We start from the raw sequence: 22,649 nt of genomic DNA, 5'->3' as shown, positions 1-22,649 counted from the left end.
AACAAGGCAACAGTGCTTGTTTTTGTGCGATATATTTTTCAGGAGGATATATATGAGGATATGTTATGTGTACTTTTGTTGCCAACCAACACCACAGCTGCAGAACTCTTCAAGTCTTTGAATGGTTACATGTCAGGAAAACTGAATTATTCGTCTCGTGTTGGTATATACATGGACAGAGTGGCTACCGTGACTAGACGGCTTTCTGCTTTCACTACTTGGGTGAAAGAGGTCACTTCTGAATGAGAGTCTGCGCACTGTGTCATCCATAAGGAGGTGCTGGCTAGCTGAAAAATGTCACCCAAACTTAAAAACGTTTTGCAGGACATGATTAAAATTATCAGCTACATTAAAGTACATGCTCTTAACTCTTGTCTGTTCATGCAGTTCTGCGAGGAGATGGACACAGAGCACACACATCTTCTCTTATACACAGAAGTGAGATGACTTTATAAAGATGGGTCACTGGCCAGAGTTTTTCAGTTCCAAGAGCTGCTCCAGAGATTTCTTTTAGAAAAACAGTCATCACTGGCAGCACATTCAGTGATACAGAATGGGTCACAAAACTTGCTTACTTGTTTGACATATTCAGCCTCCTCAACAAACTCAATCTGCCACTTCCGGGGAAAACAATAACTGTGTTCAAATTGGCAGATAAAGGGGCTGCATTCAAAGTCAAACTGGAATTATGGGGGTGACGAGTGAACATTGGGATTTCTAACACTTTTTAAACATTAGCAGAGGTTTTGAAAGAGACTGAGCCAGGGCCTCCTTTCTCCCAGCTGGTGCACGATCACTTCTCTCAGCTTTCAGAGTTTGGGCATTACTTCCCAACCACAAAAGGCCCCTGAATTGGGAAGGAGTGGATCCTTGGCCCACTTGTGAGATCACAAATGACAGTGGCCTTGAAAGTATGTTTGAGACAGCTTCAAATCTCCATATGTTCTGTATTAAAGTCAGTGTGGAATATCCTGAGATTGCCACAAAAGCTCTGGAAAGCCTGCTTCCATTTCCATCATCCTCTTTGTGAAGCAGGGTTTTCCTCAGTGACAGCAACCAAAACGAAATTACAGAGTAGACTGCACATAAGCAACACACTTCGGGTGTCACTGTCTCCCATCCTCCCCAGATGGGACATCTAGTTTCAGGGAAACAAACTCAGGGCCCCCACTGATTCTACATCATGGTGAGTTGTATAATTATTTCATTATATATTACAGTGTAATAATAATAGAAATAGAATACACAATAAGTATGTGCTTAAATCATCCTGAACCTCCCACCCCCACCCCATTGGAAAAACTGTTTTCTACAAAACCGGTCCCTGGTACTAAAAAGGTTGGGACCACTTGTGTAGGGTAAGACACAGGTATCTAAAACTGTAAGAGAAGGGAACTTTCCTTTTTAAAAAAAAAAAAAAAAAAAAGAATTTTTTTTGAGACAGGCGTTGCTGTGTGTTGCCAAGGTTGGAGTGCAGTGATGTAAGCATAGCTCACTGTAACTTCAAACTTGGAGTCAAGGGATCCTCCTGTTTCAGCCTCTCAGGTAGCTAGGACTACATGTGCTCCACCACACGTGGCTAATTTTTAATTTTTTTTTAAGAGATAGGGTCTTGCTGTGTTGCTCGGACTGGCCTCGAACTCCTGTTCTCAAGTGATCCTCCAGCCTCAGCTGTCCAGCATGCTGGGATAACAGGTGTGAGCCACCACACCCAGCTAGAACCTTTCTTTCTGTTTAGAGGAGCTGTAGTTACGGTGGGACATACCACCCTTGCTTTTTTTCTCTGCCTTTGTCCTTTGAGGGCTAGTTGGCCCTCAGTGGAGAAACATTTGGTTGCAAAATGTGTCAGAACTGGGTAAATAAAGCCCCATCTTTCATTGCAGAGCTGAAAAGGTGAGCCCCAGGGAACCCGGAAGTACTGGGGAGATCAAGCAGAGTGTGGAACTTGGAAAAATGACCTCATAAAACTATAAAGTCTTGGAGATGAAATAAATGGAGATGACAGAGGAGAGTCAGGGAACTCTAAGATCATAGAAATTTTTCAGTCTGAAAAGCAGAGAGTCAAAAGACTGGAAAAAAATGAAGAGAGCCTGAGGGTCCTGTGGGACAGTAACAAAAGATCTAACTTTCATGTCAGTGGAGTTCCAGAAGGAAAGGAGAAGCATGGTACAGAAAATTACTTAAAGAAATAATGGCAGGATTGCAGAGAAATTGCACCTCTCATACGTTTCAAGTAGGAATGCAGAATGGTGCAGCTACTGTGGAAAACAGTTGTATTTTATAAAGCTCATCATACATTTACCGTATGTCCTAGCAATTCTGTGGGTTTTTAACTCCACACAATGAAAAATTTAAAGTGAAATGGAAACCTACATTCACACAGATACCTGAACACAAATGTTTACAGTAACTCTATTGATAATTATCAAAAGCTGAAAAAAACCCAGTTGTGTACATGGATGTTTTCCTACGTGTGAAAAAATCTCTGGTGCATCACACAGTGGAATGTCACTCAACAATAAAAAAGGTATGAGCCCTTGTGTAGACACAGCAACTTAGAATCTCAAAAGGTTTTGTACTGTAACCTAAGTGAAAAAAGCCAATCTGAAGTGGTTACATACTGACACCAAAAGCACAGACAACAAAAGAACTAGATAAATTGGACTTCATCCAAATTTAAAACTTTTGCGCATTAAATGACGGTATCATTAGAGCACAAAGGCAACCTACTGAATGGGAGAAAATATCTGGAAATCATATATATGATATGAGACTTGAATCGAGAGTACATAAAGAACTTTTACAATTCAATGATAAAAAGATAACCCAATTTTAAAATCATCACAGAGCCTGAATACATATCTCTCCAAAGATGAAATACAAATGGACAATAAACACATAACATTAATAGCTATCAGTAAAATGCAAATTAAAATCACAATAAGATACCCCTTCATACTCTGTAGGATGGCTATTATTTGAAAAAATAAGAAGTGTTGGCAAGGATATAGGGGAATTGGAACTCTTATTTATTGCTGGTGGGAATGTAAAATACTATAGCCGTTATGAAAAACAATATGGCACTTCCTCAAAAAATTAAACATAGAATTACGTGATCCACCAAATCCACTTCTAGATACATACTCAAAAGAATTCAAAGCAGGAACTTGAACAGATGATGGCATACCCATGTTCACAGTAGCATTATTCAAAGGAGACAGAAGGTACAAGCAACCCATGTGACAATTAACAGATGAATGGATAAAGTGCAGCACACACATTGACTGCAATATTATCAGCCTTTAAAAGAAAGGAAATTGACACATCCTACAACATGCATGAACCTTGAGAACATTTTGTTATGTGAAATAAGCCAGTCACAAAAGGACAAATATTTTATCCTGCCACTTGTATAAGGTACCTATAACAGTGAAATTCGTAGAGATAGAAAGTAGAATGGTGGTTACCAGGGGCTGGAGGAAGGGGGCAGTGGGGAGTTATTGTTTAATGAGTTATATACTGTTGTTTTGTTTAAGTGACATTTTTAAAAAGAACACTAGTAAATCAGTGGTTACCAGGAGTCAGGAGTGGATGGTGTTTGTGCCTGAGAGAAATCACATGAGGGAATTTTTTGGATTCTGTATCCTATATTGGAGTGGTCATTACTTGAATGTATACATGAGTTTCAAAAGATACACCCCACAAAAAGTTAATTTTACTACCTTTCAATTTTAAAAATGTAATTAAAAAATACGTAAACATATAACAACATAATTAGCTTGTTAGGAGCTGTAGTGGTGGTCGGGCAGGCTTTGGGTCTATGCCCCTATATCAACAGTGAGAATAATTCTTGGGCCTGGCGCGGTGGCTCAAGCCTGTAATCCCAGCACTTTGGGAGGCCGAGACGGGCGGATCACGAGGTCAGGAGATCGAGACCATCCTGGCTGACACGGTGAAACCCCGTCTCTACTAAAAAATACAAAAAACTAGCCGGGCGAGGTGGCGGGCGCCTGTAGTCCCAGCTACTCGGGAGGCTGAGGCAGGAGAATGGCATGAACCCGGGAGGCGGAGCTTGCAGTGAGCTGAGATCCGGCCACTGCACTCCAGCCTGGGCGGCAGAGCGAGACTCCGTCTCAAAAAAAAACAAAAACAAAAAACAAAAACAAAAAAAAACAGTGAGAATAATTCTTTTTTTCCCCCCCCTTTTTGAGATGGAGTTTCGCTCTTGTTGCCCAGGCTGGAGTGCAGTGGCGCATCTTGGCTCACTGCAGTTTCTGCCTCCTGGGTTCAAGCGATTCTCCTGTCCTTGGCCTCATGAGTAGCTGGGATTACAGGTGCCCGCCACCATGCCTGGCTAACTTTTTGTATTTTTAGTAGAGATGGGTTTTGCCATGTTGGGCAGGCTTGTCTCAAACTCCTTACCTCAGCTTATCCACCCGCCCCGGCCTCCGAAAGTGCTGGAATTACAGGCGTGAGCCACCACGCCTGGCCAAGAATAATTCTTATGTTGCTTTATATCTTCATTAAGAAGTAAACTATGGGCCGGGCACAGTGGCTCACACCTGTAATCCCAGCACTTTGGGAGGCCGAGGCAGGCAGATCACGAGGTCGGGAGTTCAAGACCAGCCTGACCAATATGGTGAAACCCTGTCTCTAGTAAAAATACAAAAAATTAGCCAGACATGGTGGTACACACCTGTAGTGCCAGCTACTCGGGAGGCTGAGGCAGGAGAATCGTTTGAATCTAGGAGGCACAGGTTACAGTGAGCCGAATTTGTGCCACTGCACTCCAGCCTGGGCGACAGAGCAAGACTCCGTCTCATTAAAAAAAAAAAAAGTAAACTATGTCTTGTATTTTATAGCATCTTAAAGGGCTGGTTTTAATAACTTTAAATGCTAAACTAAAACTAATTTTTTATTAAGAGGTAATAAATGCACATAATGAAATATTTAGAAAATACTGAATCACCTAGGTAAGAATGCAAAAATCATTCCAAATTCTTGTAATCTTTAACCATTTTAGTACTTTTTATTACTGCTCTTTCTGTATGCACATATTTTTTCTTTAAGTAATGGCTATTTTATATTGAGTTTTGTATTCTTTTCCCTTTAACACTGTATCTTACTTTCCCATGTCATTAAAATCCTTGCAAAGTATCATTTTAATAGCTGTTTCATAGCCTATTATGTAGACACATAATTATTTATTCAACTTTATTTCTTTTTTTTGGCGCATTTAGATTGTTTTTAATATCTCATTATTATAAATATAATTCTGATGAACATAAATTCAAGGCTCTCATACACACAGAATACATTCTGTGTCTACGTATAAATATGTAGTTGTTTATTAAGAAATCTGAATTTAGACCAGGCACGATGACTCATGCCTGTAATCCCAGCACTTTGGGAGGCCAAGGTGGGAGAATCGTCTGAGCCAAGGAGTTCAAGAGTGGCCTGGGCAGCAAGGTGAGACCCCATCTCTACAAAAATTTTAAAAATTAGCCAAGCATGATGGTGCATGCCTGTGGTCCTGGCTACTTGAGAGGCTGAGATGGGAAGATTGCTTGAGGCCAGGAGGCCAAGGCTGTCATGAGGTGTGTTTGTGTCATTGCATTCCAGTCTGGGTGACAAAGCAAAATGCTGTCTCAAAAAAAAGAAGAAGAAAAGTGAATTTAGTGGAGTATAAACATGACATCGTTTTCTTCGTTCTCTTTCAACTGTGCCCTGTACTACTTCCCTTCTCTGTTAGATGCACACATACTAGACAGATCTCATAGTTCAAGTGACTGTGTTCCAGTTCAAAACTCTAATCTCATATCCAAAGATTTCCCTTGCCTAATTTGGAGCCAGGCTTTGATGACTTGTGTGACCTGAAGTGGGGTGTGCTTATTACGATTTCAGCCTCCCAGGTTTGATCTTAGAATACTCAGTTCTAAGTACGTGGCTCCCAGTGCCTTTTCCAGGCCTAACTGCTCTGGGGTAGATGCCTAAAGAGGAGATTAAGGGGGAAAACCCAAATGCCTCTACTTCCCCATCCGTATTTGTGGTCCCCGTTTTGGGTGGTTGGACTGCTTCCATTTAGCACATGTTCAGTCAGTCTCTCCTTCCTGCAGGTACCGCCTGGTCTTTCCAGAGGAACGTCTTGGAGTCTTTCCTTCTCACTTGGCTTCTGCTGCTTCTCATGTTCAGTCAGTCTCTCCTTCCTGCAGGTACCATCCAGTCTTTCCAGATGAACGTCTTGGAGTCTTGCCTCCTCACGTGGCTTCTGCTGCTTCTCATGTTCAGTCAGTCTCTCCTTCCTGCAGGTACCGCCCGGTCTTTCCAGATGAACGTCTTGGAGTCTTGCCTCCTCACTTGGCTTCTGCTGCTTCTTGGGTTGGGTGTTGAATATGGTAGGACCTTTTTGGTGGCCTTAATTGTTGGCATCTTTCTTTAGAATATAGGGTACTAAATGCCTTTTTTCCTTTCAAATTTGAGTCTTCATTGTGAATCTTGAAGAAATTTGTTTCAAATGCATATATAAAGTTTATATCAGCTACTGAAACCATTGCTAAGCATTTTTTAAATTTTAAATAACAATGCATTTCTTAGCCAGACAACTGCATAGTAGATACATAGTAGGAAACCAGAAGTCTATCAGGACCCAACAAAGCTTTCTTTTAAAACAAAACAAAACAAAAAATACTTCTGCTATAGCAAAAACTTACAAAACAAAAATGGTGACTTTTACTCATTCATTTCCTCAGACATCCTTCAGTCTGTCTTCTGTACCAGGAGTCAGCAAACCAAATCCAGCTCTCCACCTGTTTTTGTAGATAAAGCTTTGTTAGAATACAACTGTGCTCATTTATGTATTGTGTATGATTTGTTTTGCACCAGAACGGCAGAAATGGAAGAATTCTGACAGAGGCCATTTGGCCCACAGAGCCTAAAATATTTACTGCCTTACCATTTACAAAGAAAGTATGCCAACTCCTGTTTCATACTCTTCTAGAATTCTTTCTAAACCATAGATCAGATATACCATTTATATGCTTAGAAACATTAAATGGCCTCTCACTGCTGACAGGGTATTTTCTAAGATCTTTACCTTTAAATCGCTTTGCGACCTAGTTGCAGATCACTACCTCAGGTTCAAATTCAGTCTTTCCCGCTGTTTTCAGTTGTGCAACTGGAAGACCAAAGTTACAAATAGCAGCTTGCAGGCTGAATTTGGCCTCTAGTCTTACTTTGTTGGTCCCAAATAGTGGTGGCGGTTTGTCTATTGAATCAGGATTTAAAAACTGGAGAGTATCACATAGAAATCCAGATTTTTAGCTGTTCTTGACAAATCAGGAGTTCTGATGACATTGGCCCCACAGCCCTCAGTCTGTTAACCCTTAGTGTAACAACTCTGCCGCCTCCATCCCTAGTGGTTGCTGTCCACCTCAGCACAACTTGTATCACACACATGGTATAAGCATATGCATGTAAACCCAGTCCTCCTCACTTACACATGTTTCCCACTTTGGCCACTGTAGACATTTGAGTTCGTAACCCTGGAGCTAGATATAATGAACTACCTCATGGTCCCCTGATCCACGTTTTTTAAAAAATTTATTTTTTTATTTCAATAAGTTTTTGGGGAACAGGTAGTGTTTGGTTACATGAGTAAGTTCTTTAGTGGTGATTTCTGAGATTTTGGTACACCCATCATCCAAGCAGTGTACACTGTACCCAAAGCGTAGTCTTTTCTCCCTCACTCCCCTGCCACCCTTTCCCCTGATTCTCCAAAGTCCACTATATCATTCTTATGCCTTTGCCTCCTATAGCTTAGCTCCCTCTTATGAGTGAGAACATACAATGTTTGGTTTTCCATTCCTGAGTTACTTCACTTAGAATAATGGTCTCCAATTCCATCCAGGTTGCTGTGCATGCCATTATTTCAATCCTTTTTATGGCTGAGTTGTATTCCATGCTGTATATATATACCACAATTTCTTTATCCATTCATTGATTGATGGGCATTTGGATTGGTTCCATATTTTTGCAATTGCGAATTGTGCTGCTGAAGACACGCGTGTGCAAGTATCTTTTTCGTATGACTGCTTTTCCTCTGAGTAGATACCCAGTACTGGGATTGCTAGATCAAATGATAGTTCTACTTTAATTCTTTAAGGAATCTCCACACTGTTTTCCACAGTGGTTGTACTACTAATAGTTTACATTCCCACCAGCAGTGTAAGAGTCCCTTTTTCACCACATCCACGCCAACATCTATTATTTTTTTATTTTTTGATTATGGCCATTCTTGCAGGGGTAAGGTGGTATCTATCGCATTGTGGTTTTGATGTGCGTTTCCCTGATCATTAGTGATGTGGAGCATTTTTCATATATTTGTTGGGCATTTGTGTATCTTCTTTTGAGATCGTCTCCCCATGTCCTTAGCCCACTTTTCGATGGGATTGTTTTTTTTCTTCCTGATTTCTTTGTGTTTCTTGTAGATTCTGGATATTAGTCCTTTGTCTAATGTATAGATTGTAAAGATTTTCTCCCACTCTGCTGATTGTTTCTTTTGCTGTGCAGAAGCTTTTTAGTTTTATGAAGTCCCATCTACTTATCTTTGTTTTTGTTGCATTTGCTTTGGGTTTTTGGACATGAAGTCATTGCCTAAGCCAATGTCTAAAAGGGTTTTTCTGATGTTATCTTCTAGAATTTTTACAGTTTCAGGTCTTAGATTTAAGTTCTTGATCCATCTTGAGTTGATTTTTGTATAAGGTGAAAGATGAGGATCCAGTTTAATTCTTCTACATGTGGCTTGGCAATTATCCCAGCACTATTTGTTGAATAGGGTGTCCTTTCCCCACTTTATGTTTTTGTTTGCTTTGTCAAAGATGGTCTGTAAGTACCTGGGTTTATTTCTGGGTTCTCTGTGCTGTTCCATTGGTCTCTGTGTCTATTTCTATACCAGTACCATGCTGTTTTAGTGACTATGGCCTTATAGTATAGTTTGAAGTCAGGTAATATGATGCCTCCAGAGTTTTTCTTTTTGCTTAGTCTTGCTTTGGCTGTGTGGGATCATTTTGGTTCCATATACATTTTAGGATTTTTTTTTTCTAGTTCTGTGAAGAATGATGTTGGTATTTTGATAGGAATTCCACTGAATTTGTATATTGCTTTTGACAGTATGGTCATTTTCACAATATTGATTCTGCCCATCCATGAGCATGGGGTATGTTTCCATTTGTGTGTGTTGTCTATGATTTCTTTCAGCAGTGTTTTGTAGTTTTCTTTGTATAGAGGTCTTTTGCCTCTTTGGTTAGGTATACTCCTAAGTATTTTATTTTACTTCTTGTAGCTATTGTAATTTTTTTGTTGGCAGTTTTTTTGTTTTGTTTTGTTTTTGATTACCACTTCAATCTCACTGCTTGTTATTGGTCTGTTCAGAGTTTCTATTTCTTCCTGGTTTAATCTAGGAGGGTTGTCTATTTCGAGGAATTTATCCATCTCTTCTAGGTTTTCTGTGTGCATAGAGGTTTTCTATGCGCATAAAGGTGTCAGAGTAGCCTTTAATGATCTTTTGTATTTCTGTGGTATCAGTTGTAATATCTCCTGTTTCATTTCTAATTGAGCGTATTTGGATTTTCTCTTTTTCTTCCTTAATCTCGCTAATCATCTATCGATTTAATTTATCTTTTCAAAGAACCAGCTATTTGTTTCATTTATTTTTTGTATTGTTTTTTGTTTGTTTGTTTGTTTGTTTGTTTCCATTGCATTTAGTTCTGCTCTGATCTTGGTTATTTCTTTTCTTCTGCTGGGTTTGGGTTTGGTTTGTTCTTGTTTCTCTAGTTCTCTGAGGTGTTACTTTAGATTGTCTATTTTTGCTCTTTCAGATATTTTGATGTGGCATTTAAGGCTATGAACTTTCCTCTTAGCACTCCCTTTACTGAATCCCAAAGGTTTTAATAGATTGTGTCACTATTATCATTCAGTTCAAAGAATTTTTTAATTTCCATCTTGATTTTATTGTTAACCCTGTGATCGTTCAAGAGCAGGTTGTTTAATTTCTATGGTTTTGAGGGTTCCTTTTGGAGTTAATTTCCACTTTTATTCTACTGTGGTCTGAGAGAGTACTTGATATAATTTCAGTTTTCTTAAATTTATTGAGACTTGTTTTGTGGTCTATCATATGGTCTATCTTGGAGAATGTTCCATGTGCTGATGAATGGAATGTATATTCTGCAGTTGTTGGGTAGAATGTTGTGTAAATATCTCTTAACGCTCATTTGATCTAGGGTATATTTTAAATCCATTGTTTCTTTGTTGACTTTCTGTCTTGATGACCTGTCTAGTGCTATCAGTGGAGTATTGAAATCTCCCACTATTATTGTGTTGCTATCTATCTCATTTCTTAGGTCTAGTAGTAGTTGTTTTATAAATTTGGGAGTTCCAGTGTTAGTGCATATATATTTAGGATTGTGATATTTTCCTGTTGGACAAGTTCTTTTATCATTATATAATGTCAAAATATAATGTCTTTGTCTTTTTTAACTGCTGTTGCTTTAATGTTTGTTTTGTCTAAGGATAGCTACTCCTGCTCACTTTTGGTGTCCATTTGTATGAATTAATTTTTTTCCCACCTCTTTACCTTAAGTCGATTTGAGTCCTTATGTGTTAGGCAGTCTCTTGAAGACAGCAGATACTTGGTTGGTTAATTCTTATCCATTCTGCTATTCTGTATCTTTTAAGTAGAGCATTTAGGCCACTTACATTCAACATTAGTATTGAGATGTGAGGTACTGTTCTATTCATTGTGCTATTTGTTGCCTGATACCTTTTTTTTTCTTAAATTTATTACATCTTTGTTTTATAGGTCCTGTGAGATTTATGTTTTAACGAGGTCCTATTTTGGTGTATTTCAAGGATGTGTTTTAAGATTTAGAGCTTCTGTTAGCAGTTCTAACAGAACTGCTAAATGTGATGCTGGTTTGGTAGTGGCAGATTCTCTCAGCATTTGTTTGTCTGAAAAAGACTGTATCTTTCCTTCATTTATGAAGTTTAGTTTCACTGGATATGAAAATCTTGGCCAATAATTTTTTTTTTTTTTTTAAGGAGGCTGAAGATGGAGCCCTAATCCCTTCTAGCTTGTAGGGTTTCTGCGGAGAAATTTGCTGTTAACCTGATAGGTTTTCCTTCTTAGGTTACCTGGTGCTTTTTCCTCACAGCTTTTAAGATTCTTTCCTTCATCTTGACTTTAGATAACCTGATGACTATGTGCCTAGGCAATGATCTTTTTGCAATAAATTTCCCAGGTGTTCTTTGAGCTGCTTTGTATTTAGATCTCTAGCAAGGTTGGGAAGTTTTCCTTGATTATTCCCTCAAATATGTTTTTCAAACTTGTTGATTTCTTCCTTAGGAACACCATATTCATAGTTTTGATCATTTAACATAATCCCAACTTCTTGGAGGCTTTGTTTGTTTATTTATTTTGATTCTCTTTTCTTTCTCTTTGTGGATTGAGTTAATTCAAAAACTTGCCTTTGAGCTCTGAAATTCTTTATTCTGCTTGTTGGATTCTATTGCTGAGACTTTCCAGTGCATTTTGCATTTCTGTAAGTGTGTCCTTCATTTCCAGAAGTTGTGATTATTTTTTATTTATGCTATCTAGTTCACTGAAGATTTTTCCCTTCATATCTTGTATCACTTTTTTGATTTCATTAAGTTGGACTTCACCTTTCTCTGCTGCCTCCTTGATTAGCTTAATAATCAACCTTCTGAATTCTTTTCCTGGCAATTCAGGGATTTCTTCTTGGTTTCAATCCATTGCGATCCATTGCTGATAAGCTAGTGTTATCTTTTGGGGGAGGGGGGTATTTAAGAACTTTGGTTTTGTCATATTACCACAGTTGTTTTTCTGGTTCCTTATTTGGGCAGACAATGTCAGAGGGAAGTTCTGAGGCTCAAGGGCTGCTGTTCAGATTCTTTGTCCCACCAGTTGTTCCCTTGATGTAGTGCTCCCCTTCTTCCCCTAGGGATGGGGCTTCCTGAGAGCCAAACTGTAATGATTGTTATTTCTCTTCTGGATCTGGCCACCCAGCAGAGTTACCAGGCTCCAGACTGGTAGTGGGGCATGTCTGCACAGAGTACTGTGATGCAAACTGTCTTCAGGTCTCTCAGCCATGGATAGCAGCACAGTTTTCTGCTGTCTCTGGGGCCTGCCAGAGCAATCCGCTTCCTTCAAGGGTCTGTGGGTTCTCCTGATCCACCTTTGTCTCACATTACCTTATGCTGGTGCCTCTGCCTAGAAGATCCTCTTTGTCCTTCAAAATTCGTCATCCTTTAAGATTCAGCTTAGATATCACCTTCTTTGGTGATGAGTAAAGCCTCCGTGTCAATTACTTCTTCCTCTGTGCCCTTGTGGCACTTTGTTCATATAGTTAAAGTGGTATTTCTTATGGTGTGTTTTAGTGTCTATATTGTAATCTCAAGGGCAAGGTTTGTATCTTATTCATCTTTCTGTTCCTGGTTCTGTGTGTTGCTTGACAGAGTAGGGGTTAAGTAAATGTTGCTAAGTTGTATGGTGTTAACATCTAAAAATTAGGAAGGTAGTAAAGGATTCATTGGGCAAAGAGAAAAATTCTTATTTTTCCATCTTAAATGTATATTCTTTTGGTGTTTCACTTAGTTTCTCTTTTTTCTCCCCTTAGTATACAACACACTCATTTGTGTTTCTCAGACAACTGATACTTCATTTTCCTTATATAAAGATCACCAACTTGTAATAGCTATGTCCAGAGTCATAAGCTAGTAAGGTGGTGGAAGTGAGGTTTGTCTGCCTTAAGTGCTCAGACACGTAGCTACTTGGCCACTCCTTACCATGTGTGTCCCCATGAATAAGTTACAGAGTTTTCTGAGTCTGTTTATAAGTGTAAATAAAGGATAATAGTAGCACCTACCTCATAGGGTTCTTGGGAGAAATGAATAAGAATATCTATGTGAACACTTAGAGCTTGGCCCAAAGTAAGTACCCAATAAACAGAGCTGCACCATCAATTATTATTACTACTTTATGTTATGTAGGAGACATATGGATAACCTTTCTTTTCTTAGTTTAGACTGTTAGGAGTCATGGAAATTAAGAGTTTTGGCCCATCTTTAAAAGCCGTCTGCCAGACCACACTTTATATAGTCTTAGAATATTACATTTGGAAGGGATTTTGGAGGCCAAGTGGTCTAACAGGTGCTTATCCAAAGCAGCAGTCCTCTCTGCAGTTTTCAGTCAAAGGTGATTAGTCATCTAGAGACTGTCAGAGCATTTATAGTAATATAAGTTGCCACTTTAGAAGGAACATGTGATTGTTTAAAAATCATGTATGGGGTGCTTTTTTTTTTTCTTCTTTTTTTGGTTCTATCTTCTGTAAGATTGTAAAAATCCTTTATTCACACTGTAATCCTTAGTCCTTCAAAATACCTGGACAGACTAACCTCTGTAGTAGTGGTTCTCAAAATGTGGCCCAGGGATCCTTTTTAACTCAGACACTTTCCCCAGGAATCTTTCTTCTTTTATCCCCTTTCTTTTAAATCAGAGAATCTATGAAGACCCTGGTCGTGTAGACTAAGTTCTTTTTGTGAATTTTTCTCTAGCAAGACTCAATGACCTAAAAATGTTTTAAGAATCACTGGCTTGGACATGCTTGTGATTACATTTTGCCCTGAGATGAATTATGACATATGCATCTCAACGGGACAAAAAAAAAAAAGGGGTTAAGAACCACTGATTTTTAGTTTTATCATAATGATAAGAAAGTTATTGAATAAAATGGTTAGGAATTACACAAAAAGGGGGAAATCTGAGAGTTAAAACAGAGATAGAGACATAAAGTTCACCTGTGTCCACTGAGCCACTGCCCTGACATCTTTTGTAGAAGCCTTCTGTCTGCTTAGGGAATGGTTTCTGACATAATAAGGGATGCTAAGCAGAAAGTAAAGTGGTCTTTTTTTTTTTTTTTTTTTTTTTTTTTGAAAACATGTATGCTCCAGAATAAGGAATAACTGTTTTGTCTTGCAGTGGATAATCACTTTAAACATATATAGTATTGTGACTGTTATATATTCAAATACACACATATGCACACATACAAATATGGTGCTTAACATAGTCCTATATCCCCTTCAAGATCAACCCCATCCCTGTTTGTTTTTCCCTTGCTGTACCAAGTCATATACTGTGCTTTTGTTAATATAATAGATAATATTCTCTCCTCAAAATAGTCATCCTGCCTCCTTAAGACCACAAAATGTTATCACATGGGAAAGCACTATTGGAGTGCAGACTAACTGAGAAGTTGGCAGAAAACCTTGTAAGTTTGCTTTTCTGAGTTCTCTTTAGATCATTGTCACCCCAAATGAATTTCCTTAGCAAGTTTTGATAAAACTCATCCACATTTATATTTTGTTTTTGTACACAACTATCTGTCTTGTCATTAGCCAATTAAATAATCACAGTAATGCCTATGAGATATGTAACATTTCCATAATTTTGCACAATATCTAAAATAAAAAGTATAGCTATACATATATTTTAAAATTCAGTAGAGGGCACAGTACCATATATTAAATATGCTAAAATTTGAATAAAAGTGTAAACTATGTTTTAAAACATTTTTGTGGTTTTTTTAAACTTAAATTGATAAAATCATTGAAGGTATCCTAATAATGAAAGTTGCAGGGGACATAATTGTTTTATATTTTTGAAACATATATTGTGCAGAGTTAAGAGGGGAATTGAAGGCAGGGACACATGCTGATGCCTTTAGCCTTTTCTTTTTTATTTTTCAATATAAATATGTAAGGTGCCTTCTCTGCCAGTGAGCTACCTGCTTCAATGCAAATTAAAGTCTGTATGGTGTATGGACTTAATAAGGTGAACTAAACATTGCTTTTTTATCCTCTCAGAACTTCTACTTAAGGATTGGCATAAAGTGAGAATTCCTCCAGTATTGTCCAACCTTTCTCACTTAGGATTTGGTACTGCATCGTGCCCAAGTGGGTGTTGAATAAATGCTGTTTGATGCTGATAAAATAATTTTTTTAGGACGAATTCTCTTTATGTTTATGTGGGGCACAGTTCTCACAGGGCTCTCAGAGTCTTTGGAAAACAGAAATCTTGTTTGAACTTCAACTGTTGTACTGTATAAATTTTGCCTGTTAAGCTACTTTAATTTTATATGAATCTTCTTTTTTTTTTTTTGAGACAGAGTTTCACTCTCGTCACCCAGGCTGGAGTGCAATGACGCAATCTCAGCTGACTGCAACGTCCGCCTCCTGGGATCAAGCAATTCTCCTGCCTCAGCCTCCTGAGTAGCTGGGATTACAGGCATCTGCCACCACACCTGACTAATTTTTGTATTTTTAGTAGAGACGAGGTTTCACCGTGTTGGCCAGGCAGGTCTCAAACTCCTGACCTCAGGTGATCCGCCTGCCTTGGCCTCCCAAAGTTCTGGTATTACAGGCGTGAGCCACTGTGCCCAACCATGAATTTTTTAAAAATTGGTTTATTTGGCATGGTGCAAAATCCTGTAAACATTTGAATGTAATATAGCGGATTTTAACTAGAATATTTAGGAAGAATAAGAGTCATTGAATTTGAATAATAAACACAAAGACTTTTCAAGGGAGTAATTTGAGTTTAGGGAGTTTTATGAATAGGACTCATTCACTGTATGTTTACTCACTGCTAAATGACAAGATAATTGTTATTGCATAGAGTGTTTGAAAAATTAGAATGTTAGCACAACATCCTGAAATTGTCTCTGTGTAGATATGTATTGTCTGAATGCATGTGGCAAGCAGTTTTATTTTGGACTCATGAAAACATTAATTTCTAAACATTTTCTTAGTTTCCTTTAAATCAACAAACTTCATGAGAAAATATCACTGTTTCCTTGCAGGGTGGGTGTAGGAAATGATGTATTCTGCTCCAAGATATGCTTTGGGGAAATTACTTGGAAGTCAAGGACTCTCAAGTAGAAAAACTTCAACTTCAATTTGTTATAACATGTTCTATAAATCTATTAAATCTTGACAAGTGAAGACATGTAAATGTGGCATTCGAAACAAAGAGCTGTAGAGGTTTTCCCCTTTCACAGTAGGGTCACTTACTAGATAATTTGCATTGATTGAATATTTGAAAAATAGTCTAGAATAATTGTATTATCTTCTTACTTTCTCATCATTAATCTTGTATATGTTACTTTCTTTCAGTTGGATATGTCAAGTGACCAGATAGCTGCCAATCTACAAGCAGTTATTAATGAAGTTTGTAGGCACAGACCACTGAATTTGGGTAAGTGGTTTGCTGAGGGTAGACTTCCCTATGACCCCGCGATACTTTAAAATGTAAAATATGAAGAAAAAAGTCAAGTTAACATGCAAGTATAATAGCAAAATGTAAAATATTAAATAAAATATCAAGTTAACATGCAAATATTATATTTCCAGGGATTAGATAAATAAATTTAATTCTCCAAAGGATTTCTCTAGCATTAATGAGGAATGCATCCTGAAACCTTTGTAGATTCCCACATTATTACTACTAATAAATGTAGCAAAGTTTGAAAGAAAACCGTAACTGATTGCTTTAAACTTACAGTGATGTTAGGGACTAAAATTATTTCTAAAATGACATTTTGAAGCCAGATCATTAACTTTGTCATTGGCACTAGCAGTTGGTTTTCTTAATCTTATTTATTTATTACAGGAAAGAAAGAAGATCATTTTATTGTGTCATGAGAGTCATTTATAAATGAGGTGATTCATAGAGAATCACTCAACTCAGTTGAGATGCGAAAACGGTGTTGTAGGCTGGAACACAGGTGTCCAGTTTCTTTATCATTGTGTTGTGTGCTGTTCAAATTCCTTCCTCAGACAAATTTCACTTGTGGATGGTTGAAGCCAAGCAAGGGTCCATTATACTCGATTGATTATTCATTTGTAGGCTTACCATGATAAGAATTTGTCAGGTTTACTTTTATAACCAAGTTTATAATTAAAACACAATCTTAAGCTATTTTTCACCTTCTTTGGGAGTTAACCATACTGGTGAATAAATATCACCCTTGTTAATTCTCTTGTCCTAAATATGGCCATACTACTAAGTAATTGGATGTGTATGGATTCTTATAGTCCACAGAGAACTTTGATTTCAGTACAGGATCCTCTGAGACCATAGTAGGAGTAGATGATGGACAGCAAATCCTCAAAATGTTGTTATTCTCTTTTTGCTATTTCATATGAAGCCCCCTTAGCATGTTTAAATGTTGTGATTCTCTTTTTGCAACTTTATTTTATTTTTTGAGACAGGGTCTCACTCTGTCGCCCATGCTAGAGTGCAGTGGCTTGATGTCAGCTCACTGCAACCTCCGCCTCCCAGGTTCAAGCAATTCTCCTGCTTCAGCCTCCCAAGTAGCTGGGATTATAGGCGCCTGCCACCATGTCAGCTAATTTTTGTATTTTTAGTAGAGATGGGGTTTCATCATGTTGGCCAGGCTGGTCTCGAACTCCTGACCTCAGGTGATCCACCCACCTTGGCCTCCCAAAGTGCTGGGATTACAGGTGTGAGCCATGGTGTCTGGCTGTCTTTTTGCTATTTTAAATGAAGCCCCTTAACATTGTTCTTATGAAAAGCATTTTAGTTTTTAGGGAACTTTACCAACTGTGTGGTAACACAAAGGTAGCATCTGTGCTGACTGTTTTAAATAAATATTTATAATATTTCCATCAAATGTAAATATCACCACCTGTTCCCTTCACTGTTGACTTTGCAATAAAATAAATTGTAGGTGATCATCTTCTGGAAGAGAGAAATGAATTATTAGTGAGTATATGTAGTTTCAAGGATAAATCTCTAATATTCTAGAGTACAACTAGTTTGTCTTATATTCTAGAAATGAAACTATCTTCCTCTTCTTATAATTCAAAATGTTATACAGTAATACAAAAAGTTTAGTAATACAGTACTCTTCATGTGAAAATATGACATGAGTTCTGTAAGTTTTCCTGCTGCATATTTGTACAGCATGTCCTTGAATAATATCCTTTTGTCCAATGTTATTTCATTATAACATTCATAAGAAAAAAATAGATTCCTGGCCAGAGCCACTGTCTGTGTGGAGTTCGCATGTTCTCATGTCTGCATGGGTTCTCTGGGTACTTCGGTTTTCTCCCACATCCCAAAGATGGGCATATTAGGTTAATTGGTATGTCTACGTGGTCCTGGTGTGAATGAGTGTGGGGGGTGTGTACGTGTGCCCTGCAGTGAGATGCTGCTTATCTGGAGATCATTCCCACCTATGCTCTGACCTGCCGGGATAGGCTTTGGCCTCCCGCAACCCTGGACTGGAATAAGGGAGTTGGAAGATGAATGAATGAATGCAAACTATTGTAAAATAAAAATGTGCAAAGTATATGATGATCATACAAATGTAGGACAATAAATGATGTGGTATGAAAGCACTCAGGGAGCCAATCATATTTGTTAGTTTGTTTTTGAACTGCATGGTGGCAGATGGCGCTTCTTACGGTTTTCATTTTGCAAACACTTAGTCTTTGATTTAAGTCACCACCACTATGACTCCTGTCACTCTGATTTACCAACAGTTGGGTAAATAATTATTGCTTTTATTAATCTTAAATGTATTTATAGTTCAAATTTATTTCAGTGGTTAATATTAGAAGTGTTTGAGCTCTTTATTTAGAAGCTTGGTGATATTTTTGTGACTAGAAATTTGTCTTCGAAACTTAACTCTTATTAATTAGCCTATGGTACAATTGATTTCTCTAAAAGTTGTTTTGCTTAAAGTTGCAGTTTCCAAGAACCTAGTGACAATATTTAGTGAGGGTTTACTGTATTTGCTCATGAGGTGATATTGTGATATAAAATCAAAGTTGATTCTCATTTTTGTTTCCAGGTCCCTTTGTGATACGTGCTTTCCTTCGTAGTTCAACAAGTGAAGGTTTATTACTGAAGATTGATCCATTGTTGCCTAAAGAAGTAAAAAATGAAGAAAGTGAAAAAGACATCTAAATGTGTTGAATTGTGAAATTACTTTAAGTGGTTTAAGAAGCAATGGAGAAAATTATAAAACTGTATAATTTTTACATTTGATGTCTCGTTATTGATCATACTTGAAAGTGAACTTTAACACTGAAAAATCTTAGTCATTTCAAGAATAAGAAAATAAAATTTTCTCTTTGTCTGAACCTGCCTTTTAGACCCTGTGACATTTTCTTTTTTAGAATCCAGAGTCTACATATTGGTAATTATAGCAGCAGTTTCTAGCTTGATAACTTTCCCTTGGGAGTCATAACCATCTGAGGGAATGGTAACATCCTCAGTTCCCATAAAGCAGAAAATGGCAGAATCATGAGGTACATCACAAAGATAACTATTTTCTTTAAAAAAAAAAAGGAAGGAAAGTATGCATTCCAAAGAATTCTGAGTACTATTTTTGATAGCATGAATATAGAAAATTGCTAAGTCACTAAAACATGTGTTGGGTTATCTCTTTTTAGGAATCGGTTTGTAATTATATATATATAATATGTATATGTAATATATAGTTATATATTATATAATTATGTAATATATGTAATATATATTATATAATTATATATGATAATATATACATTTGTAAAATACCACATATTTTTATGATGCTTTGCAATCTACAAGGCACTGTATACAGTGTTTTCATATACGTGACCTCATTTGCTCCTGAATTTCTCTGCTTAATAGTATAACAAGTGTTTGGTTAGTGTTTGTCGAATGAACATTCCCATGAAGTAGCTAGAACAACTTCATTCATGGATTAAAAATCAGGACAAGAAGTAAAGCATCTTGCATCAGGTACCAGTTTGCAGACCGATATTAATCCTTAAGTGCTTACTGATTTATGACAAAATGAAAAAAAAATAAGGATTATTTTGGCATGCAATTGCCAGCTGTCCTTTCTTGGGAATGATTACTTGAAGTATCTTCCACCTTTTTAGGGGTTATTTGAATGAATTTTCTTTTATGAAATAATAGTGATGGTGAATTTGTTGGTGGGGTTTAAATACCTAGTTTGTTTTTGTTTTGTTATTTTTTTCTCATTAATGAGTCTCATTTTATTTTATTTTTGGTGTTGACTCACCAGCTCTAGCTTTTCAAGGTAAAATCTTTTTTGAAGAAGAGCTGGGTAACACAATTCTCACAATTACACAATGTATTATTTTAAAACAATTAGATTTCTAATAACACAAATTATTTTGATTCATTTTGCATTGATCTACTTGGGAACCATAAATCTGCCTAGAACACAGAGAATTAGCACACTCAACTTGGCCAAGGAATAGACATGTTTCAAGATGAAATTCATCACTACCAATGAAGTATTTATTCTTGCCAAGGCTGTTCTGCTTCAATCTAATCAAGCTTATAGACCTACATCTCAGTTTACAGAAGATACAAGAGATGGAGGTACAAATCAACTGACCTCAAGTGGGAATAATTAGGCCAATTCAGAATGTGGGATGTGATGCAGTTCAACCCTCCCAGCCTCATAGAAACAAGCAGAAGGAGAAACCATTAAAGAGAATTCAGACGTAACAATTAATGTGGGTTAGTGATTAGAGTGTAGTTTGAAAACATCAGCTATACAAGACATTTGAGGGAAAATGGATTAATACCTACTTTGTAAAGAAAATTTTGACAGCTCCATATAGGTCTCCCAAATTCTTTTTGAGATGTTAGTGATCTGAGAATTCCAAATGACTGAATAGCCACAGTACCCCACTAAGCTTTTTTTTCCCCACAGGAAAATTAAAACTTAGGGTTTGCTTACCCAAAACAGCCATAACATTACTAGAAAACAGTAACAGCAGTTACCTTTTATTGGGTGCTGCTATGGTTTGAATGTGTCCCTCAAAAAGTATGTGTTGGAAACTTAATCCCCAATGCAACAGTGTTGAGAGATGAAGCCTCATGGGAGGTACAAGTCGTGACAGCTCTGCCCTCATGAATGAATTAATGCTGAGTATAGTCATTGGAGATTCCGAAGAGAGGGAGGGTGGGAGGAGGATGGTGAGGGTTGAGAAATGAGTAAGTACAATGTACACTATTTGGGTGATGGTTACATTAAAAGGCCCAGGCCACCACTAAGCAATATATCCTGTAACACAACTATACTTGTACCTCTTAAATTTATACAAATTGTAAAAATAATAATAAAAGGGCTTAAGACTGCAAGGAACTCTTGGGCATACCTTGCATGCTTGCTTGCTCTCTCTTCCTCCCTGGCTGGCTTCCTCTTGCCCTTTCTTGCCCTTCTGCCTTCTGCCATGGTATGACTACAGCAAGAAGGTTATCACTAGAAGCCAGCTCCTTCATCATGGTCTTCCAGCCTGCAGACTGCAAGAAATTAATCTCTATGCTTTATAAATTACCTTCTCAGGTATTCTGCTATAACAACACAAAACAGACTAACAAATGCGTACTACCTTCTTATACTTTAGATGCATCCTCTCATTTCATCCTCACAGCAATTCACTAAGCAGAGTGGTACTCCCATTTCACAGGTAAGGAAAATGAAACTTCTGTGACGTGTCATAAGTGGCAAACTAAGATTTAAACCCAGATCTGTTTAATTTTAAAGACCTTAGTCTCTTTTAGCCATTGGGCTATTTTACCTCTTTTTAAATATATATTCTAAGATCAACCATTTAATTGAGCAGCTTTAAAATTTTAAAATATTGAATAATTGCCTTCAGTTTCTTGGTATTTCTAGTTAATGAATTATGGCAGGGCTGATGTGAAGAAAGTAGAAGTAGAAGAGTTAGAGTGGGATGAGGAAAGAGTAACACAGGATGGAGAGGAAAAGATACCTACCTGTTTTCCACAGTTACCATCTTTTGAAAGCTTACAGATTAATCATTATTTGAAGATCTCAGTGTACAAAGTAGAAGCTCTGCTATTTGTAGATTTTCTTTTAATTAATGGATAAGTATAGTCGTTATTGAAAAAATTAAAAATACTGATTAGATATTTTAAAATTCATAATCTACTACTGAATGATAACCAGTATTAATATTTTAGTACTTTGTTGTCTTCAGTTATGAGTGTGTATGTATCCGTGTGTGCACATGTTATAAAGTAAGCATTTCGTATATTTAAAATGCCATATGAGGCTGGGCGCGGTGGCTCATGCCTGTCATCCCAGCACTTTGGGAGGCCGAGGTGGGCGGATCACAAGGTCAGGAGATTGAGACCATCCTGGCTAACACAGTGAAACCCCATCTCTACTAAAAATACAAAAAAAATTAGCCAGGCGTGGTGGCGGGCGCCTGTAGTCCCAGCTACTTGGGAGGCTGAGGCAGGAGAATGGCGTGAACCCGGGAGGCAGAGCTTGCGGTGAGTCAAGATCGTGCCACTGCCCTCCAGCTTGGGCGACAGAGCGAGACTCCGTCTCAAACAAACAAACAAAAAAGCCATATGAAAAGCATCGTTTTAATGGTTGAACAATAGTCCATCCTGTTGATGTTTTATTTTATGGAATCATTCCTCAATTGTTGTACATTTAACTAACTCCAGGATCCCCTTCCTCCCATTATTTGCAGTGCTTTGGAGAAAT

The 22,649-nt window shown here is 37.6% G+C and overlaps 1 protein-coding gene across 1 annotated transcript in view; it reads left to right on the top strand.

Moving 5' to 3' along the window:
- The window catches only part of MRPL1 (mitochondrial ribosomal protein L1), a 97,334-nt gene extending 78,087 nt beyond the window's left edge, over positions 1-19,247 (top strand). Inside the window, exons 8-9 of the mRNA XM_025386242.1 lie at positions 16,246-16,327; positions 18,951-19,247. Of these exons, the coding sequence (XP_025242027.1) occupies positions 16,246-16,327; positions 18,951-19,066 (198 nt within the window). The 3' untranslated portion in view covers positions 19,067-19,247. The remainder of the gene's footprint in view (positions 1-16,245; positions 16,328-18,950) is intronic.
- Positions 19,248-22,649: the final 3,402 nt, after the last annotated feature.

The sequence above is a fragment of the Theropithecus gelada genome, chromosome 5, assembly GCF_003255815.1.
Source record: "Theropithecus gelada isolate Dixy chromosome 5, Tgel_1.0, whole genome shotgun sequence".
NCBI lineage: Eukaryota > Metazoa > Chordata > Mammalia > Primates > Cercopithecidae > Theropithecus > Theropithecus gelada.
Note: the sequence above shows the minus strand (reverse complement) of the source record. Positions and strands in the feature narration are given on the sequence as shown.